Genomic DNA, 22456 nt, shown 5'->3' with positions numbered 1-22456 from the left:
CGGCCATGATGGAGCAGAAGATCTCGCGGTGGTCAGCCTAGTCGAGGGAGCGGCTGCCATCGGAGACGTTTGTCGAGGGTGGGGGGAGACGGAGGCATGGAGCCAGTGGCGGACAGAGGCGGTAAGCGAGCCACGGGGTCGAGGGGGCAAGGCTGCCAATTCGGATGGCGGCGGGACAGGGCCGACGACGTCGGGTGAATTCGGGCATGGAGGAGGATGGCGATGTACTTGGCGGCATGGTTCCTAATCACATGGCGCTGCCGGACGGGGTTCACCGTCGGCGAAGGGTTGTCATTGAGTCAGAGTCGTGGCCTCGTTGGATGCCCACATAGCGGTTGGCTCATTGAGCTGCTTGGTCTTGGGCACACCGCCATTGATGGTCTCCTTAGAGTTACGCGATGGCCTGCTGCAAAGAAAAATTTTCAGAGCAGATCAGTATTGAGCCGTTGGCAGGGACAGCCATGTGAGGGAAAGGCAATGTGTGCTAGCTTGCACGACGAATTTCTTAGTTGAAACATGGGTTAAATTAAACATCTTTGATAAAGACAAATTATTCAGTTCAGCTCACAGATTGAGACAAATATACAACTCAGCTAAAACTTAAAATAACACATCTACGTACACCAACTCTGTACAGTAAAATGCCAATGGTGCATATGCTCAGATCTGGAAAGTAATCCATAATCTTGATTGGTATTCCTGCAAATAGAGCATGATCACTCCAAACTCAAAGTAGTAAGAAGCGAGTGACCTAGAGATGCAACCATTGAACCAAAAACTTGAGATCTTTCACAAAGCAATGGAGCGGCCACGACAGCGGCGTTGGCGGAAGAAGCGGCGAAGGGGTTTGGGCAGCGTCGTTAGCTGAGGCGGAGGCAGCGGTGAAGCGGCGGTAGCAGGCGGAGGCGGCGGAGAAGTGGCGGCGGCGGGCAGAGGCAGAAGACTCGGCTCCGTGCATGCGTGCGTGTGTTCGGTTGCTGCATGCGTGCGTGGCTTTTGGTTTTTCCTTTCCATCATGCGAAATTTTTTTTCTCTTTTTTTTAGATGTGCGATGAGGTGAGAAATTTTTTGTGTGGGAGGACAGACGAACGGACTGACAAAACCACAGTTTATGGAAGTAAAGATATAAGCCCCACACATTTTGTTTTAATTTTAATTTTTATAGTTTCATCTATAATGCCACATCAACGCCAAAACCAGACTCAATACTACCTTGGAATTTAATTTACACTGGTTTTAGGAGATGAGGGATGCATTGTAACCGGTTTTATAGTTGAGGGACGAAAATCAAACTCACCCTATAATTGAGGGAGGCAAAATGACCTTTTCTCTCTGGAATATCCTTTTTTCTTGGGCTCTATTGGAGGAGGAGGAGGCCCATGTAGATTTGATTGTTGGTCCTAGTTCGGTTTTGATTTCTTCTCATCGTCGCAAAATGAAGGCCCATATTGCGCAAGACACCCGTATTATTCCTCTTTTGTTTGTTCGTCTCATTGGGAGTCATATACTTCCTCAATATTTTTTTATATAACACCGTTGACTTTTAAATCTATGTTTGACCATTTGTCTTATTCAAAATTTATATCTAAATATGTAAAATTATAAAGCATACTTAAAGTTCCTATAATAATAAATCATATTATAACAAAATAATTATATAATTTTTTAATAAGACGAAAGGCCAACGGTGTCATATAAAAAATATGAAGGGAGTATAATTTTTACATGAATATTTTAACCTGAAATGATTCTGCTCTAGGAAATTACTGATGTCCCCGCCATTATACCATTTTAGATAAAGGATTAGATTAACCCAGCCTCTACACCAACAGGGGTGTACACAGCCAAACAGTCGTGACAAGAGTACATGAGACTCGTCCCGTTATATGGGAGATAACACAAGTTTAAACACTTTAAACTGAAGAACCAAGATCTAAACATAAATTCTTCTTCTAAAGTTCCAACCAAAATAAGCATAAAACTCCATCATCTGTGACTCCAAAGTTTTGCAATGTATTTGCACAGCCTCACCGTCCTCCTCCCTAAGAAGCAATTACCATAGTCTTGCCCAATGAGTCCCCTTGAAGATCACCTGCAAGAAAGAAATAGGGTTGGAGCCATTAAAGACTACATCATTCCTACTAAGCCACAAAGCTCACAACATGGCAGCTATGCCCAGATAAATTTGTTTTTTCAGTCTATCTTCAACACCATATAACCAGTTTCCGAATAAATGTGACATGCTATGTGGCTGTCTAATTCCAAAAGTGAAGAAACAAGCACTCCAAATATATCTAGCCATGATGCAATCAAAAAAGAGGTGTTGTATTGACTCTTTTGAGTTACAAAAGCAGCAACTTAGGCTACCCTTCCACTTTCTCTTAGCTAGGTTGTCTTTTGTTAAAATTACTCCTTTTTTAAGATACCACAAGAAAATTTTAATTTTAAGCGGAATTCTAAGCTTCCAAATTAAATCCTTTCTAGGTAACACACCACTAAGCATTAGAGCTTTATACATAGATTTAACAGTAAACACTCCATCTTTGGTGGCCATCCAAATAAATTGATCCTGTTGATTGGACAAGTTAATATTAACTACCTTAGAGACTAAGGCATACCAATCTTTTAGGTTTTTTCCTGTAATTGCTCTTCTAAAGCTCACGTTTAAAGGAATCCTTCCCATAACCTTAGCTACTAAGGAGTTCTTGTTTCTTTCTAAGTTGTGCAGGTTAGGAAACTTCTTCTTAAAGGACTGATTCCCTATCCAATGATCTTCCCAAAATCTTGTTTGTTTGCCATCCTCGACCTTCAGATAAACAAAAGAACCGAATGATTCCTTGGTTGTCATTAGACTAGCCCAAAAGTGGGAATCTCCTGGCTGCTTTTGCACTTGAAGGATTGATTTTTTGGTTAGATACTTCCTTATAAGTAGATCTTGCCAAACCCCCTTCTCATTAATTAGTTTGAACAACCATTTACTAAGCAAGCACTTATTTTGAGTTTCCAAGTTATGAATTCCTAATCCACCACACTCTTTTGGTCTGCATAACACGCTCCATCTAGCCAATCTATATTTCTTTTTATGTTCATTGCCAAAAAAATCTAGACCTATAATAGTCCAGCTTTTTAAGTATACCTAATGGTGGCTCCCCGCCATTATCCATGGATGATGATAACGTGTAAACAACAAATAAAGAAGTTTTTAGTGAAAATCACATAAATCCCGTGGTGACACGTGTGACACCAATGCAACCAAGCCAAAATTGATCCTGGTGTTAGCTGTAGAAACCACTTACAGCTTGGCATTTCACTTCCGTTGTTGCCTATAAATATTCGATAATATTCTTTACTCAACTACAATTGAACGCATACCAAAGACTCAAATTAAAGCACAACAAAGTATAGATTTCATCGCTTTAAGCTAGATAAAATATGTAGGTAACGACATATAAATGACGTGGAAAGCCTAAAATTTAAAAAAAGGACAAAAAAAGGTAATTAAACGTGTAGTAGCCCCTACAAAACAAGCAGCCTCATCACTGCCAAATGAAACTGATGGCGCGAGACTGACAAAAACGCAAAGCACAAGAGTCCTCAGTTGCTAGCAACAACGGATGGTGTTGTCGTCGGTGCCAAAAGTTGTTTGATGTGGAAAGCTTTGAGTACACAAGCAAGAGATAAGCACGACAAAACGAGAGTAATGTGCGTGCGTCAAGTTTCCTAACAAAAAAAAAGTTCCAAGATGAAGCCCCTGGCTATGCAAAAACAAAAAATGCACCTGCCAAACTATCAATGCACACATCCTACAATTTTTTTTTCTTTCTCATGTTTCTACTATTGCACCATCTATAGTAGTGTGAAAATTTTATAGCACGTAGATGTCATCAAAATAAATTTGCAATCCTAATAGGATATAAGTGGATAAAACCTACTTGGTACATCATGAGAATTTGAGACTGGGGTATACTCCTACATGACAAACAAACAACCTAGGGAAAATCAAAACAAGAAAGAAAAAAGGTGAACTGCAATGCAAACGCCCTGGGGTTGGGTACGCGTAGCGAGTTCCCTGTGCGATTCCTAGGGTGGGGGAGGAGGGGCAAAGCACAAGTATCCTCAACTGCTAGCAACAACGACTGGTGTTATCATCAGTGCCAAAAGTGTTTGATGTGGAAAGCTTTGAGTACACACAAGCAAGAGATAAGCACAACAAAAACGAGAGTAATGTGCATGCGTCAAGTTTCCTAATAGAAAAACAAAATGTTGCAAAAAAAATACACCTACCGAACTATCAATACACACATCCTACATTTTTTTCTTTCTCATGTTTCTACCATTGCACCATCTGTAGCAGTGTGAAATTTTTATAGCAGAGAGATGTCATCAAAATAAATTTACAATCCTAATAGGATAAAAGTGGATAAAACCTACCTAGTACACCGTGAGAATTTGAGGTTGGAGTATACTCATACATGACAAATAAACAATCCAAGGAAAATCAAACACAAGAAAGAAAAAAGGTGAACCGCAATGCAAACACCTTGGGGTTGGGTACGCGTAGCGAGTTCCCCGTGCGATTCCCAGGGCGGGGGGAGAGGGGGCAATCACGCGATCACCGTGCCATTCCTAGGGCAGGCGGAAAGGTGTCACAAGGGTTTAAGAAGGTAGACGCCTCCTCCCCCCTCTTCCTTCTCCTCCTTCTCTCCACCTCAGACTCAAAGCAGCGAGAGAGGCAATCAAGAGGCTGGGAAAAGCTTAACAACTCATTTACAGTAAAGTGAGAGTACAGAAAGAAGGGGAGAGGGGAGGAGAAGCATTAGCGGCGTGAGGCGGTTGGTTGAGGGGCAGTGTGAAGGTGGTCTGTGAAGAAAGGGAGGGGTGACGGTGTTGGGTGCAAGGGTTGTGGTGCTCCGGGCTAGCGAAGATCAGGTGCTCGTTCCCCTCCCCAATTCAATTGTTTGTTCGCCGTCATCGGACGACCCGTGCTTCTCCATTGTGTGTGCTCTGGTTATCCAGTTTTTTTAACACTAGAGTTTTTTTTTAATTTTTAAGGGGGTGATGTGCAGGGGAAGATGATGTGTTTTTATTTAGTCATTGTGGTTTGAGAGTCCATGGAGCACGAGCACAGGCTGGTTTGATGTTGCTATAGATCGATATATGTGTGTATGTAATTCCGTGCGATGCTTTATTAGGTGGCGAGTTCTTCACTTTGGTGTGTTCTTATTTTAATTTATTTCCCCCTTCTTGGAATTCATTTAATGTTGCTCTATAGCTTGGTTTAGCCCTCTAATTATTGTGTTCTTCTTGTTGTTTGTGTTACTATATTTATTAGGGTAGTAATTTTATTTTTTATATTTGATGGCAAATGTATGTGTGACCTCACTAGCAAGTTTCCATTTTCATGTGCTTCATATGGTGTGCTTCGTGGATGTATGGGGCATGCATATTTAGCTTCTCTACCTTGGTGTGCTAGATCAAGAAACCATGGGTATAAAGTTGTCTTTATTTGGTATTTGAGGCAATTGCATAACTGATCATACTTTGAAGTTCAACTGTGGATTTGACCCTATTTTTCGACTTTGCACTTTTGACCCCGATTTTTAAAATTGAAGCTTCCGTTTGACCATGCCGGTACACTTCCGTGAGAAACCTAGATTAAAAAAATGGAAAAGAAAATTACACATATGAAAAGACCAAAATACCTCTAGCCTAACCCTACCCTCGTCTTAGTGGCTGAGACCAGAGAGGTGCGTACGACAACAACGGTGAGCCGTGGCCATGGCAGGCAACTGGGCGGAGCGGTCGCGTGTGGCAATGTTGCGGCGGGTGGCTAGGCAGCATGTTTGCGGGACGTTGGGTGGCGCGATCACGTGTGCGCAGGCAGCTGCACCTCTGCGGCGGCATGTCTGCGGCGAGCAGCTAGGCAGTGCGAGCACGTGCGGCGCCCCATCGGCGCGTGGCCGGCACCGCAGGCGCTACTATGGTCGCGTGAGTCATAGCATGTTTTTTTGCCCATTTGCACACAACAACTGCTAAGCTTTCTGATGGATTCAACAAATTAGCAGCTGCACAACATGTTCTTTTTTGCCCTTTTTTTTGCATTATGTGTACGGTGATTTACATGTTGGAAATGCTTAGTGCCACTTGCATTCCATATGCCATAGTGCCATCCCCATTCCATCTACCAGTGATTTTGGCGTGGATTTGTAACAATATTTGTTACAAATACACCGGGTGTACAATATGGCCAAATATATAGAAAGTCTACAGAAATCATGGTCAAATTTGAGTGGGTATAAACGTCATTTTAAGCCTCACTTAAAAACATTGTCTCCACTTAACGGAGTAGGGTGATTTGCAACCTTCAATTTTGAAAAACGGTGTCAAAAGTGCAAAATCGAAAAAATAGGGTCAAGCCCATAGTTAGACCTCAAAGTAAGGCCAGATATGCAATTGCCCCTTGGCATTTTGCTACGATGAATTTGATTTTTTAAGTTCATGAGATTTTTTGGTCATGGAGCATGCATATTTGTTTCGTTGCATTAGCTGTGTTATTAGCCTATACTCGTATATAGGTCCTAAAATTGAACTGAACTTAGAGAATTTAGTTGGAAAATTATCATAAAAATGACCACCTTTTGTTCTCCAGCAAAATGGCTACAGAGAGTGTACTGCCATTGACTAGAGAAACTGGAGCAGGGAAGTGGCCACCAAGCAAGGGCATGAGTTCTTATGATTCTATACCGGCTAGTCTTTCAGAAGATGAGTTAGCAGAGTTGTCCTTCATGCCAAATAATGATGCTATTTTTGGGAACTGGAGAGATTCTATCCTGGAACGTAGTGAAAGCGCTCCTCCTACCATGGGAGGCTCTTTAGCTGCACTTGGTCACCTCAGAGGTCAGCAGAGCGGGAACCTTGAGGTCACATTGCCGAATTTAGGAATTGGAACTAACAATATAACTTCTAAAGAACACCTATTTTCTGATTCGGCGTGTGTCAAATATTGCATGTCCAAGGTGAATTTGAACCCAAGGTTTCCTCCGCCACTCGTTTCAAGGAACCAATTTAGCAGGACATTCTCCCTTGATGATAGCAGCAACATGTCCTTATCTCTTGGTCATTCTACTATGTCAACACACAAGGAAGAATCTGAGGAGGAAAAGTCACTAGGTTTGGATTCAAGTTATGTAGTTCATGCTCAATGTGATTCGGGCCAAAGCACATCTAACTTAGGAGGCCACATTTCAACTCTTGCAGATTCAGTTAAGGTAATCCCATTGTTAATTCAAGCGCAACTAACCTTGGTTTGTTTGTTCCATGTGCACTTGAACAAACTTAATGGTTTCATACCCGAGAGAACTCCATTTATATCGTCAGGTATCGTAGTCAAGTACGTACATTTTAAACACCATGGCCATACAATAGCAGGTAGTTCCACGGACCACAAATAACAAAAGATACTACCTCTGTTTCTCAATATAAGACTTTGAAGCATTACCTAGGTTCATATGAATACTAATGTGTGTGTGTGTCTATATATATATATATATATATATACATACATATATATATATATATATATATATATATATATATATATATATATATTGATGTAGAGATGAATCTAGGTATAACCAAAATGTCTTATAATATGAAACATAGGGAGTAAGATTTAGCGAGGTGAATAAATCCACCATATGATTAATGCCTCTTTGGTATAACAAAATTTTTCGAATAATCTTTGACTAGGACGTTTTAAGCATCCTTTAGAACACACAAATTTGAAATAGCTTCTACAAATTTTGATGTAAAATGTTTGATCTTTATTGTGGACTTGTTAAATAAAATCAAAAGTTTTTGTTTCAAGGAAATATGATGGGGTTGGCACTAGACCAACAATTCTTTAATATGGTGTGAGAAGAAAATAGTCATTCACACTCCCATGGATGCAAATGAACCTAATATCTCATACTCATGATTTGCTTTGCTACAGATTTTTCTTTTGCAGATACTTTGGAAATATTAAACATATTTAATAATTATCTTCTCTTTGTTTAGGAAAACCTTCATCATAGCAATGGTTTATATGACAACTCTTCTGATATTCTAAGTCCAAATTCTAGAGATGGTGTGTCGACTTATTCTATCATTAATTCATCAAAGAATTCATCGCTTGATGTTGTAAAGTCACAAGACTTGAATGGATTTCCACTTGATGCTCATCAACATTCACCTAGACCTATTGAGACTCCACTGAGTAATAAACTTACTGGTGAGAGTCTTCTGGCTTCATCTCCTCCTAATTTATCATGTCTTGACCACAATACTATTACTGAAACTTGTCAGCAAAGAAATCAAAGCATGGACTCCAGTATGAAGAATATGAATATTAACCCAGATACCCTTAGTAGCAGTCTGAATACCTTAAGTAGTTCATATGTTATGCAACAGTGGCAGAAAAATGCCTTAGTGAAGAATGATCTACCAAATCTAGTCCATGTTGATCCTGTGATGATGATTACTCAAGGAACTAATCCTCAAGTTCCATTTGCAGTCAATTCATCTTTTGGTCACATGAAGTTACACTTTGGTGACGTTCAATTGATGCCCCACTTCAGAATGACATCACCTTTTTGTACACCAAATTCTTTTGGGGTCCCGTGCTATCCAAACTTGCAATCACCTAGTATTTGGGCTCCTCCATCCGAAGTTGTTGGTTATGGTTTCCCTAGTTCGTCCTTCCCACCATTTATTACTTATTCCGCTCCTCAACTTCCTTCTATGTCACCTTTTGATACTCATCTTCCAAGTGTTACACTACCTTATTTTCCTTCAGCAGTAAATTTTGCTACAAGAGCTGACTTATTTCACCCATATAAAATGTATGACCATCTTGGGGTACGTATGCCACCACTAGTTCCTGATCAGAGCCTTATGCATTATATGTCGCCACCAGTTCCTGATCAGAGTCTTATGAATTATTTTCGGCAACCTTCTATTCATTCATATGGTTTGGGAAATCCATATGATACAGTGGTTTCAAATAACATTGTGGATAACCTTGGTAACATTTCTAGTTCACCAATCATAGACGGACCAGAGCATAAATTCCAGGCCCCAGTTATTGTAGCTGCTAATGCCTCTACTTCTAGAAAAGATGAAAGGTATGTTGGGAATTATGGGGCCATCTCACCTTACTTTGGCATATCAATGCCTTATCCAGTAGCTTTACATGGGCAAGCTTCTTCTGGAACATGTCCTCATGACAAAAGAAACGGTGCCAAAGGATTGCAATCCACCCCAAAAAATATGCCTGTTGATTCTGGGATAGAAGGGCAACAGGGGAGAGAGAAGTGTGAAGATTCAAAGGCACATAATTTTGTTGAAGAACTAATGTCTAGCAAAACTCAAGGCGTCGAGTTGTCCGACATCAAAGGGCAAATAGTTAAATATAGGTTAGTTTTGATTTTGCTTGTCTTGTTCACTATCTGGATGCATATAGCTTAATGGAAATCTTGAGGTATTAATTGCTTCGATGTCCTTTTATCTCAGTTTGGATCAAAATGGAAGTCGATTCATTCAGCAAAAGCTAGAGAATTGCACCATTGAAGAAAAGGACTTGGTGTTTGCTGAGGTCCTTCCTCATGCTTCATCGTTGATGATTGATGTCTTTGGGAATTATGTTATTCAGAAGGTATAAATTGTCTTTTCTTGTATGATCATTTAGAATAGTATGTCAATTAAACTTGAATGATTGTATGTTTACATTACTATAGCAACAATTATAAAAATTGCATATTTGTATGAAACAAAGTAACATGTAGTACATGCAGTTCTTTGAAAAGGGAAGCACACAACAAATGAGAGATCTAGCTGATAAGCTGGTTGGTCATGTATTCTCTCTAAGCCTTCAGATATATGGATGCAGAGTAATTCAGAAGGTAGTCTTGACTTCTTTTTGGAAAATATGACTTCATTTATGCTTAATGTTTTGGATACACAATCATGACAACATTTTCCATGGCGTAAGGTAGCATGGGTTGTATGGGCAAATTTCTTCATATTGTTGTTCTATTCATAGAATTATTTATTCTAAATATCGGTTGGCAAAGTATTGCATGAGTATATTTTCTTCAACTATTATTCTTATGTGTAGAATTGTTTATTTTGAATATTAGTTGGCAATATTTTAAGTGGGTTAGCTATAGGCCATCACTTCGCATAATATGCATGGCAATCAACTTATATACTTTTAGAGTAACTTTCATAAAACCATACATGTTATAGTCCAAGTTGCATAACGCATAACCTTGAGTTTTATTGCCAAATAGTTTCACAAAACTACACCATTAACCAATTTAACGTGATACTATAGCAATATAAAAATGTTTGATCTTAGATATCTACAACTTATATATGATATGTGAAAGAACATATAAATCTGACTTGATTGTACATATAATTTTCTAGGTCATAATTGCGGTGGATCAGAGAATATTGGTTAAATAGTGTGGTTTTCTATAACTCTAGAGCCATAATACCCATGGTTATGCGCAACGTACCAAAAACAATGTATGTTTTGTGAAACTTGTTCTATAATATATGTGGTTTTGTAGAATTTCCTCATTCTTTTAATATGTTGTAATCCTATTCTCGCTAGTTATTTACATATTAGTGTGTGATGGTAATGAAAAATAATGGTGAATTTTGAGGGAAGCGAGTTCACGTACCATGGACATTCTATTTTCTGCATTCATTCATTCATAGTTCATTTTTAAATGAGTTTTGCATTATTCACTTATTCTCGTATATATTGGATACATACAAATTTTCTCTTCCTCCGACACACCGCCTATGTTGTTACCAATAAAAACACTAAAATAATTAAACTGGACCACAACTGAAAACATGAGGAACACACATAAACAAGTATGATGCTAGGTTCGATGTTTGTATTTCTATCGTCTCTCGTAAGTTTGCACATATAATTGTGCTAATTTAGACCGTCTTGTACATTTTTTATTGACACAGGTACACTGCTTTTTTGGAGACATTATCGTTGTTTAATCTAGTTTATTCTGATATAACTCAAATACAATTTTCACTACTTATTTCATTATTAAAATTGCAGGCCCTTGAAGTAATTCAGCTTGAACGAAGAGTTGTTCTTGTTCGTGAGCTTGACGGACATGTGTTGCGATGTGTTCACGACCAAAATGGAAATCATGTTATACAGAAGTGTATTGAATGTATTCCATTGGAACATATTAGTTTTTTGGTGTCTTCTTTTCATGGCCAGGTTGCCAAACTATCAATGCATCCATATGGATGTCGTGTTATTCAGGTGAAATGATAACACTATTGTTTTCTTGTTAACTTCTTGTTATGTTGTTCTAGTGTTGATCGTATGCTTGGCAGAGAATCCTCGAGAATTGCAACAATAATCCTGAAGGGCTCTCCATAGTTGATGAAATCATGCAGTATGCTTGCATTCTCGCACAAGATCAATATGGAAACTATGTTACGCAGGTGAATTTCTTATTCTTGCAAACTAGTGGTAGATTTGACTTAATATTCGTTGATAAGCAATCAACATCTTGTTGCTATCAAAGTGTCAATGTGGATCATGGAGAGTTTGAGTTGGAGCAAGTGTAACCTGAGTAGCTGATGTCGGATTTGGTAAACTTGTGTCCTCTTCTTTTAATTATAACCATAAGCATTTTTGCAGCATGTTTTGGAGAAAGGAAATGATCATGAAAGGGGCCAAATAATCACTAAATTGTCTGAGCAAGTAGTGTCCATGAGCCAAAACAAATTTGCGTCTAATGTCATAGAGAAGTGTTTTAAACATGGGGACAATACAGAGCGGGAACTTTTGATCAAGGAGATTCAGAAGCAAACCGAGGGCAATAATTATTTACTGGTATGTACTATTAGTGCAACTTACTTCTTTTACTTTGGCTTTTCATGTCACTTTGAGCCAAGTAGCTAAAAGCTCTTATTTGCTCAAAATTCAACAAGTGTTAAGCTCAAGTTTAGGGAGTGACAAATACTTTAATTATCAAAATTATCAAGCAATAGGATTTTTTCCTTAAATCAAAACATACAACGGAAGCTTGTCATTTTTAAGGATGCATCATAAGATGCCCTTTCAAAATTTTGTCACGGTCATTGTTCCTAAGGATAATTTGTGCAATCATTAGTTGAATTCCCATTTGTCCTTGATTCTGTTGTTTGAGCTATTATGCTACAGTGATACACCCTGTATTGAAGTAAATGATTTATGAATTGCCTTCACAACTCTATAGGTGATGATGAAGGACCAATATGCTAACTATGTGATACAAAAGATGCTTGAAACATGTAGCCAACAACAGATAGGGGCCCTTCTCAGTCGTATGAAATGCCATGTGTCATTAGTGAAGAAATACACCTATGGCAAACACATCGTCAGCCGAATCGAGCAACTCTGCGGTGATGGTGAGTTCACATGCCAATTTCCCCCATCCACTGAATCTCTCCTGGTGATTTTTTTCCTGAGTTTCCTCTAGTTGCATTTTCCTAGAAACAACAGTTCTCACATATGCCATTTTTAGGAGCTGTGCAGTCGGAATCCTAGATGAAACTCTATCACCAATGGTGTTGAATTGGCCATGGCGAAGGCAACTCTTTTTCCTGTCGGCCTTGTCAAATTCATCCTGAAAGGCCTATCATCACAAAAGTGGCTAACAAAGCAAAAGCTGACAACCTGTCACCGAAAAAACATCATATTGATATAGTAGTCACAAAGTGGTTTGTTCATGTATTTAAGCTAGGAATGGTAATAATTTGTGGCTGTTGCACACACAAAGGAGATTTTTTAGTGTGGTGGTGTGTTTTGCCCATACATATCCAGGAGCCATGTACCCCTTGTTCAGTGATATGTAATTATCACCGTATCTAGCTTGATCGATCACTTGCTTCTGTGTGTTTCATTCCTTGCTCATCACCGGTGGCCAGGGTTTATCATTGTGTGGTTACCCCATAGTTATTGCAATAGCCTTGTGCATAACCCTCTCAATTCTTGAAGCATCTCGATTTTGTGTGTTTAGAGCATATGCAACAAGCTAGTCTAATCTTACTAGCCAAATAATCTTATGGCTAGCCAACAAAAAATTGACAAGTCTTTCTCATGCACTCGAAAAGACTAACTAAACCCTAGTATCACTAGTTAATGTTTTTATGTGAGTTTCAGTAGTAAATGAGTGGAGGTGCGGTGTGGCTAGTTAATTTGGCTAGCCTAACTTAGCTAGCTAGCCCAATTGACTGGTGAATGGCTAGCCAAGACAAATGGCTAGTTTCTTGGAAGTGTAGTTTTTTTTATTAGACTAGCCAAAATCTAGTATAGCTAGAATAACAGCTACTGTTTTTGTAGACGTTTTTATCTTTTCGGTTACCACAATATTGCTGGTAGCAGTAATCCCTATCAAAATGTTGGAGGAAACCCTGGTGGCAAGAGGCTTGCCACTTGTGTGACTACCAAGGCGCCGCACATGTCGTGTCGTCGTATAACCTGCCATCGATGGAAAAGCACAGTCAGAGCTTTTAGTTGGTCGGAGCTTATAACAGTTGCAACGTCTCTAACAAACTCTAGCATAATAAACAATCCAGATTCTAAGAATATAATTGTAAAATCTTGAAAATAAACTTAAAACTAGAGGTAGGAAGCACAACTTTTTAAGGTTTCTTAGAAGCTCGAGCTCCCCATAGCAAGGGATAAAAACATATCGGAAACAGGCAGAAGCCACCTCTACCATTTTTGCTTTCATATATTTTTTAGAGTCGTATTCAAAATCAGAAACCTCGGATATGAAACGGACTCAAATATTATCAAATACAAAAAACGGAGCGAATATGAACCGGAGAGTATATGGTAATAGAAATTTATCGCATTATAAAAATCCTCAAACCGAGCTTCCGTTTTTTTTTCTTTAAATAGTAGATAAAAAACTTCAAACTTTTGCGACCAACCATACCACTTTATATTACAACCAAGTTCATAGATCTCTTTACCAAGGATTGTCTGAATACCAAATAAATATTACTATTTACAAATAATTATAAATTAAAATGCACATCTCACAGATTATGACAAAGTTCACATATCATTTTACAAATTGAAGCGCACACCATACAAGTAATTATAAAGTAAAGTACATGCATATATATCTTGACTACTTACGGACTTAAGGTTAGCTTGCTGAAGTAAGCTACGCTATTTCGGCTGATATTGGGGATTTATGGCATATGGGCTTGCGGAATTTTCGAGAAAAATTCCAAAATGTTTTCGACTGGTTCTGATTACCAACGAATAGTGCCCTTACTATATCCGTTTCCGTTTCCAGAAAAATAGGAATTTGTTTCCATTTCCAATAATTTTAGAAAAAATCGATGATTTCCATTTCCAAAAACTGGTCTGTAATATGAAAAGTTTCCTTAGCATTTTCAGCCCTACTCATAGGGTGTCAATGCATCAGCCTTCAAAATATAGGAATTTTACAATAGTTTCACATGATTTGGACTCCTATGAAAATAACAAAAAAATGACGCATTCCCATGGGGGAAATCCGTCGGTTGACACCATCAGGAATTCCAAATTAGCAAGAAACAACACATGCTCTCTGTCATTAGCCAAAAAGATCAGTGCATCCACCATGTAGACATTTTGGGTGATCCAAGTGTGGGACTTGAACAATAGGAAAGGATCAAGGGTCCCACCGGTACTAAAATCTTGCAACACACTATGCTTGATGGCTCTCATTCGGCTAAGCATGGTGCTTGTACTTGTCGCTCAAAAGGATGTCCTTCCATGCCTCGTAGAACATCCAAGTGATGCCGGAATTGGGCATCACCTTTAGGCAGCTGGCGCCCCAACCGCGGTAGAGCCCCTGGATGCCCTCCTCTTGGACCACCTCCGACAGTGCAGCGATCATGTGAGGTGGGCACTTCCCTTGCAGGGCACCCACCATGAGCCGCTTCCTCGCCACCTCTAGCGGGAAGCTGATTGTACTCGCGGTGAGGCCTGTAGATTCAACAACCAAATATAAACAATGCATTCAGCTATTTGGTCAAATTTAATGTTACCATTATATTTGAAGGACGAAAGATTTTTCATTTCATTTTAAGTAGATAACTATAGAATTAAATAGGTCGGAAACAGGGGAGAGCCTTTAACCAAGGATTTTAATGAACAATGTTGAGTTGGCTAGTGAAGGTGGTGAAATGAGATAGATGTAAGTGAATTTGAACCATTTACCTGTCAAAGCTCCAATAATTAGAAGCTCAGGCTGAGTTAATGATGTCTTCTTATGTAAGCGACAGTAAGAAGTCTTTATTGTTTCATACATAAAGTAGTAGCATGTGCTATAGGGAAGCATGCCAATTAGTGTTGGACAGAGGCCGGCATATAGACCACCAATTCCATCGGTTCGGTATATCTTGCTGAAGGCAACACTAATACTAGGATAGACTTCTCGATTTATAGTTAAGCGATCCTGTCATAAAACGTAAAGGATATAACATGAAGCCATTACAATTCAAAAAAATGAATATATGGATGAAGAAATAGTTTCTATTTTGATGAGTCAATTCAATAGGCACCTTAATGACTTCAAGAGGGTGGCACATCAATGTACCAGCTATTCCAGCAGATGCACCAGCAACAGCAATTGGAGATAATAAATTAAGCGGCGGCTCAATTTTTAGTTTACCAAATTGTATTTTTGGGCATCCCTCTTCCTTCCATTTCTCTTGTGCTTTTGCCATTCTCCTTTTGACAAGCTCAAATGTTCCAAGCTCAATTGCTTGAGTTGGAATAATACGAATCATATTGATTGAATTACCAGCCCAAAGCCCTTGCCAACCATTTTCTTCAATGATTTCTAGAAAGCTACCACCGATATGCCTAGATCCTACTCCTACAACCATTCTTGTCCTGAAATTAATGATGCACTACCATATTATGATACAAGCACAAATTAGTATTCAACATGCATTTGAAATACAAGCTTCAACAACACAATTGAAATATTTACAATGATGTATGCATAATCCTCCACTGTTATCAAAATGTGATCATTGAATTTTGATAGCTATAATTGTTTATTGATTTAGTATTAAATGGTAAAACTAGGTTAAAACATTGTAATATATGCCTCAAGGGTTAATTCATAGACCATGCAATTCAGAACATATCACCATAATGTTGTTTCGAACCTAAGTTGTAAAACCATGCTCAAATGCTTTAATGAAAGAAAATAAATACCTGATAGTTTCAAGAGGAGCAAGAATAGCTTTAGATGTGGCACCAGCTAATGCACCGCTGGCAAATTCTCTAACCTCTCGACTCCTAAAAAATGCCTATAATATCAAAGAAAAACCTCAAAACAATCCCTAAAGATGTGTTAAGGTGTTCATGAGAAGAGGGGGAAGCATAGTGCATGTCACGTGGTGAAGGAACATAACAGTATATAAGCATCAAAATTTCTTGTGGATATAGGACAATTTTTTCAGAACCTTTAAAATAAGTACTGATCAACATATGTATTGTATTATTGTGTGTGCGTGCGTGTGTGTATGCAGCTTCCAAGTAAGACATTCACTACATTATGATAAGCTCGTCATAATCATTAGTACTTCCCCCATTGAAGGTTTGGTTAGTCCATGATTAGAGTGCAGATTTTTCAAAAAATAGAACACTCAAACAAGAGCTAGATAACAAAAAAAAAATTTAATAAACATTTTGTCGCATATAATGTAAGTGTGCAATACAATTTAGTAGTTGGAAGAAGTTACTCTAAAAAAAGACATGACTAAAATATAAGCTGATTTTCCAGATGTTTGGACACATTCTAGATACTTGGATGAAAATGACATGGAACTTCACCGAAAGAGAAATATTGTTCCATTTGTGAAAGGAACAACATTGTCCAAAACTGTTTGGGAGAATACATCAAACATAATCAATGTCCTTTATCTACATTGGAGAAGCGTATAAAATTCATTGATTGAATCAGGAAATAAAATGACTTAAGCTTGTTTGTTTCATTTGACCTTTTGAAGCCCATTAGTACTTCATACCGATTTTCTACTCTCCATAAACTGGGGTATGAAGGGGGATTCCTCCGCTATTAAGCGGTCAACATTATTCCCACTTCTAGCCAATACTACAACTACACATAGCAAGCCCGATCCGATTTTCATCGGACTGACAAAGAAAACCAAGAAAATACTTGGGAATATGACCACAGGAGCACATGCCACATGTCTATTGGTTATTAGTCTTGTATACATCAATATTGTCTTGACAAATAGCAAAACCGTTGATCCCAACAAACAATAAAGCCTCACATGTATCTCTTACGTGACAACGTGACAACATTAAGTCTGCGCATAGGGCTCCCAATCACAAAGAACATGATAGAAACTTATTCTTTTTGAAGTAGAGTAACAGAACACATGTATATATAAGCATAAAAGCGGAAAACACTACACAACAGGAGATCATTTTGTGACGATATTAGAGAGGCTTACTAGTTCGAGTGATCTTAGCAATAGACAACTAATCAACTAACAAATGACAGTAGAATTTATCTTCGTATGTTCATCAACAAAAATCTCGTGCACATACCAAAATGCTTGGATCCCAAGCAATGTTTTGAATAATTGCAACAACAATCCTAATGAAATGAATCAAATAGGGGGCATCATCATTCACCCTCACCATCAGATGCGACCCAAATCAACTAACCATAGCCACGGAGATTTCCCACCTTCCACCGCAAGAGCAACCGGAAACCATCTACACCCTACATTCATGTAGGGAGCGAGGGAGGGACTCTTACCCTCACGATCCCTTCCACGTCGGGCAACCTGAAGCCGAGGAACTCTACGACCTTCCTCGCATCGAGGTTGTTGTCCTTGGGGAGTGCCATCAGGAGCAGCTCCTTGTAACGTCCGCCCCCACCCCCACCACCCGCCCCAGCGCCGCCACCGTCGGGCGCATGCGTGTCATGGAGACCCATGGCTGGCGGCGCGATGCGTGACCGCTTCCCACACGGGCTTGGGCTTTGGATTTGAGTACTTGGGTGGGGTTATTAATAGGACGTGACTACGCAACATGCGGTAACTCGTTAGTGCTAATCAACAACATAACATGCTTGCCAAAAATAGAAATACCATATCTTCACCCCATATAAAAGAATTATAGAAAAACAGTGTACCAAAATACCACCTCGTCACACCTTTTCTAGAAAAAAGGAATCATGGTGCCTACAAGTTTTCACACGGCTGAGCTGGATTGTATCCCACGACCAACCGCATTTACCTCCTCCAACAACTAACAACATTGTCACTGCAACAAAGCCAAAACTAGAAAGAGAAAGAACACATAGAAAACCTAGGGAACATACCCAAATCATGTAAACATGGCACAATTCATCTATAAATTTTGCATAGAAAGAAGATACAAACAACAAACTCTATGATCAGTTCACACACCTTAAAATTTATCAAATGCATATCAGAGTCATGCTCAAAACAAGCAACAAACCTTTTAAAACTAGTGAGCTAGCATCTTGACATCCCTCAAAAACCATTTAGTTATGATGTCATGTGCAATCCATCACAAAGTTTCATCTCCTTACCTGATAATATATGAAAAGTGAAAAATAAATTGGTAGTTAAAAAGAGATTTACACAAAAGTTACTCTTCAAACATGGAGAAGTTACTTCCTTATAATGTGTACGTTACTTTCATATATTGATAAAACTACTTCTATAGCCCAAAAACTTTGCATCTTATACTTGATTGGTTTTAAATAGTTTCCATTATTTCCTTTTATGACCAAAATTCTTCTATGGAATAAAAACAATTTTCCGATACTACATGGAAAATGAAGGAAAAAAGAATCATACTTGAAATAGGTTTGTACAAAGGTTACTTTTCAAGCATGTAGAAGTTATTTCCCCATAACATATAAGTTTTTTTAATCCGTTAAAGTTACTTCTAATGCCTACAATTTTTGGATATTATATATGATTGTTTTTAAACTAATTTCCATTCTTTTTGTGAAAAAAATGCAACTTGGGGGGGTCTAAACTTATACTATTATGATATTATACAAAAATAATTGAAAATGGTGAAGGAGAATTAATACTTGAGTGAGGTTTATATACAATTACTTATTTACCATACACAGGTTACTTCCTATTACGTGAAAGTTACTTTTGGAAATTTTTAAAATAACTTCCAATGCCTAGAAATCTAGCAATATGCATCTGTCTCACCTAGATGACATGTGGACCTCGTTTGTTGTCTTCGCAGTGGAGTGAGTCAACCTCGGAGAGTCTCGCATAACTATGAAGCGTCCCTAGCATATTATATGGTTTGCGTGTGTGTTGCTGGATAATACAAAGCAATGTGTGCACACTCGTTAGATTTTGTGTTATTAATTGGATGATCCCGAGGGGGAGGGGGCGACCAAAAAAGTTGTATCATTGACTCGTTGCTTCCGAGCACGACAGCAGGCATGTGAAGGGTGGGAGTGAGATGCGAGAGTGTAGATAGTGGAAGGTGAGGATGCAAAACGATCCAGGTCTATGGACTTTTCATGGGGAGAGAGCGCATATGCATGGGGGTGGGTTGGGCAATATATTTCCTAGTTTTTACTTCTACCGTATCTACATGTGTGTATGCACTTTATTTTGTTGGAGTTTCTATGTTCCATGTTTCTTTTTCCTTGTATTCCTTTTTTTGTTTTTCTTGGTCTAAAAGCAACATACCATATACTTAGTTTATCCCAAAATGACTTCATTTTTAACCATCCCACTCATATCAATACAAAAGTAAAAAAAAATTATAACACCCTCCATTTTATCAAATATCAATGCATATGCCCTCCACTTTATCTAGTTCAAATTCATTTGTCCTCTACTTTCGCAAGTTCTAACATAATGATTTCTTAAAGATAAACCTATTTCAGAATAAACAAGAGTGGACAAATATGATCTTATTTTTAAGGCGGAATGAGTACTCCATTTGGCATTCTCAAGTTTAAATGTAAAAAGCATATACTTTTTATTGTGGGTAAATATATTTTCACCAAGAATGTCTAGATATACCGACATAGGCATGTACAAAGACAATAAAAAGTGGATGTAGTAGTGCCACGTAACCATGTTTCTAGTAGAAAGGAGAGAGGGAGAGAGAGCAAACATAAATAGAAATATTGACTCTTTTTTTAAGAATCAATGTGAGGTATAATATACAATAGCAATTTAGGTAGAGATTGGGGAAGAGAAACTAATAATTATACCAATTCTTTTGGTTAAGGTTATCTCAACCGTTGAAGCGATGGCTCTTGGCAACATAGAGTTCAAACCAAATCAACCTTGCCCTTAATGCTTATATTTTGTTCTCATATTTCCATATAAGTTGAGGCATACGTGTTTCTTTAGTTGTACCTTTTTCTTACTCGCACTCATGTGTCATCAACGAGTGATAGTATTATACAATTATGCTTTATTCCTTTTGTTTTAGGAAAAATCAATTTAGGTTAAATTATCCATCCCTATAAATTGTTTTTTCCTGAGATGGGGTGTAATGGATAGCCTTTGTGTTCTATGTTCAGAATTGGTGTAGCACTTCTAAATTTATCTTGAAAAATAATAACATTAATGTCTGTGTTTGGGAAAACAATTCATTTCTCTATGCCAAACGGTTGATGATTGTACTGTTTGTAACAAATGATAGAGAAACTATTACAAACTATATGACATTTGTTGCTCATGGTTTGCATTTAGAATATGATATTTCTTAGCAAAGCTAAAAAAAGGAACACCTTTTATCTTCCTAAAACAACATGTAGACAACACTGTAAAAGGTTTCAGATACGTTCTATTATCTCTCTATAAGTTAACGCACTATATATATAGGACAAGCTAATAAATAGTGAATAGCGTGTAAGTGATGGATTACGAAATCGGACACCATGCTCCAATAGCTATATTTAATAATCACATATCAAATTGAGTATGGCCGCGTTCGCCGCCCCTGCTTAGTTAACTTATCATCCTCATTTTCCGCGCGCACGTTTCTCGAACTGCTAAACGGTGTATTTTTTGCAAAAAAATTCTATAGGAAAGTTGTTTTAAAAAATCATATTAATCTATTATATATTTTTAATAATTAATAATTAATTAATCATGTACTAATCTATTACTATGTTTTCCGTGCCAGGGCTTATGCCCACCAACCGAACGCAGCCTATATATATCACAATTACGAGAAACAAATTAGTGATGCATCAACATACATATACTTAAGAGCATAAATATATATTTTGTTGTACTCAAAGAGCTGGTGTCTCTTTCCAACTTAACTTAAATTAAGAAATAAATATGGGGTTATGCTCATTAGAAATCATGATTTCATAAGAATATGTCACTGAAGGAGACCAAACAACTAATAAACTCATTATCTGTTATTGTCATTTGAAGTATCAATATCATATTCATGCTATAGCGGCCACTAAATTGAATTGCGTGTAGCTATAGTGGCCGCTACTTTTAGCGGGCCACTAAGTTCCAACCCGCTACGTGGTAGAAGGATGCGCGTTGATGTAGAGTTGGTTTGATATGGGATGGAAATAGATCTTAACAATATTTCCCTACACTAAATTCTGGTAAGTTTTGGTCTAGCAATGTTGTGTTTGGATCGAAACCAAGGACTAATTTGGTTTGAGGCTCAAACTGACCTTACGAAAGAATAGCCATCCTAAACCCTAATAGTGTTCTTCAAATACTTGGTTTACCACTAAATTCTAATAATGCATCTAAATAAGATTTTATCAATATGCGGTTTGACTCATTTTGACCTAAAACTAACTAACTTTACCTTACCTAAGTCCAATTTTGGTATAAAACCAAATCAACCCCAAAATATCAGGAAAACATATTTTCTGGCATGCTAATTTTTGGGCTTTAATTCAAACAAGGACTCAGATACTATTGAAATCGCCAACTTCATAAAATATTTTTAAGTTGACGTCTTTTAGTCACATGTTTAAGCGTTCTTATTATTTATATTTTTGCAAATATGCAAAATTACAAGTCCTACTTGTAGTTTACTTAATGATAAAATAAAAGATAACAAAATAAATGATAGTTACACTAAATTTTTATATAAAACGAGTGGAGTTAAACAATATCAAACAGAAAAACCGAAGAAAACATTACTCCCTCTGATTTTTTAATTTACGCTATTGAATTTTGGATTTACATTTGACCCTTCGTCTTATTCAATTTTTTTTGTCTAAATATGCAAAATTATAAATCATATTTAAAGTTACTTTCATAACAAATCAAATTATAACAAAACAATCAATACTCATATAAATTTTTTAAATAAGACAAAGAG

General features: G+C 37.8%; 2 protein-coding genes across 2 annotated transcripts; one reads left to right on the top strand and one right to left on the bottom strand.

The window, feature by feature from the left end:
• Positions 1 to 6653: 6653 nt before the first annotated feature.
• LOC102710153 (pumilio homolog 5-like) lies at positions 6654 to 12675 on the top strand. The gene is made up of 9 exons (XM_006661328.2): positions 6654 to 7268; positions 8059 to 9455; positions 9553 to 9694; positions 9834 to 9941; positions 11132 to 11344; positions 11419 to 11529; positions 11729 to 11923; positions 12309 to 12480; positions 12597 to 12675. Exons 1-9 carry the CDS (start codon positions 6654 to 6656, stop codon positions 12617 to 12619), a joined length of 2976 nt encoding a protein of 991 aa, XP_006661391.1. The 3' UTR covers positions 12620 to 12675.
• Positions 12676 to 14415: 1740 nt separating this feature from the next.
• On the bottom strand, positions 14416 to 18062 carry LOC102709874 (probable mitochondrial adenine nucleotide transporter BTL1). Its single transcript, XM_006661327.2, has 5 exons — positions 17883 to 18062; positions 16304 to 16398; positions 15640 to 15973; positions 15296 to 15533; positions 14416 to 15061 (listed from the first exon to the last, which is right to left on the bottom strand). Exons 1-5 carry the CDS (start codon positions 18060 to 18062, stop codon positions 14805 to 14807), a joined length of 1104 nt encoding a protein of 367 aa, XP_006661390.1. The 3' UTR covers positions 14416 to 14804.
• Between the last annotated feature and the right edge of the window lie 4394 nt (positions 18063 to 22456).

Source organism: Oryza brachyantha, chromosome 9 (assembly GCF_000231095.2).
Source record: "Oryza brachyantha chromosome 9, ObraRS2, whole genome shotgun sequence".
In the NCBI taxonomy this organism is placed as follows: Eukaryota; Viridiplantae; Streptophyta; class Magnoliopsida; order Poales; family Poaceae; genus Oryza; species Oryza brachyantha.
This window is presented reverse-complemented; position numbering and strand designations above follow the sequence as displayed.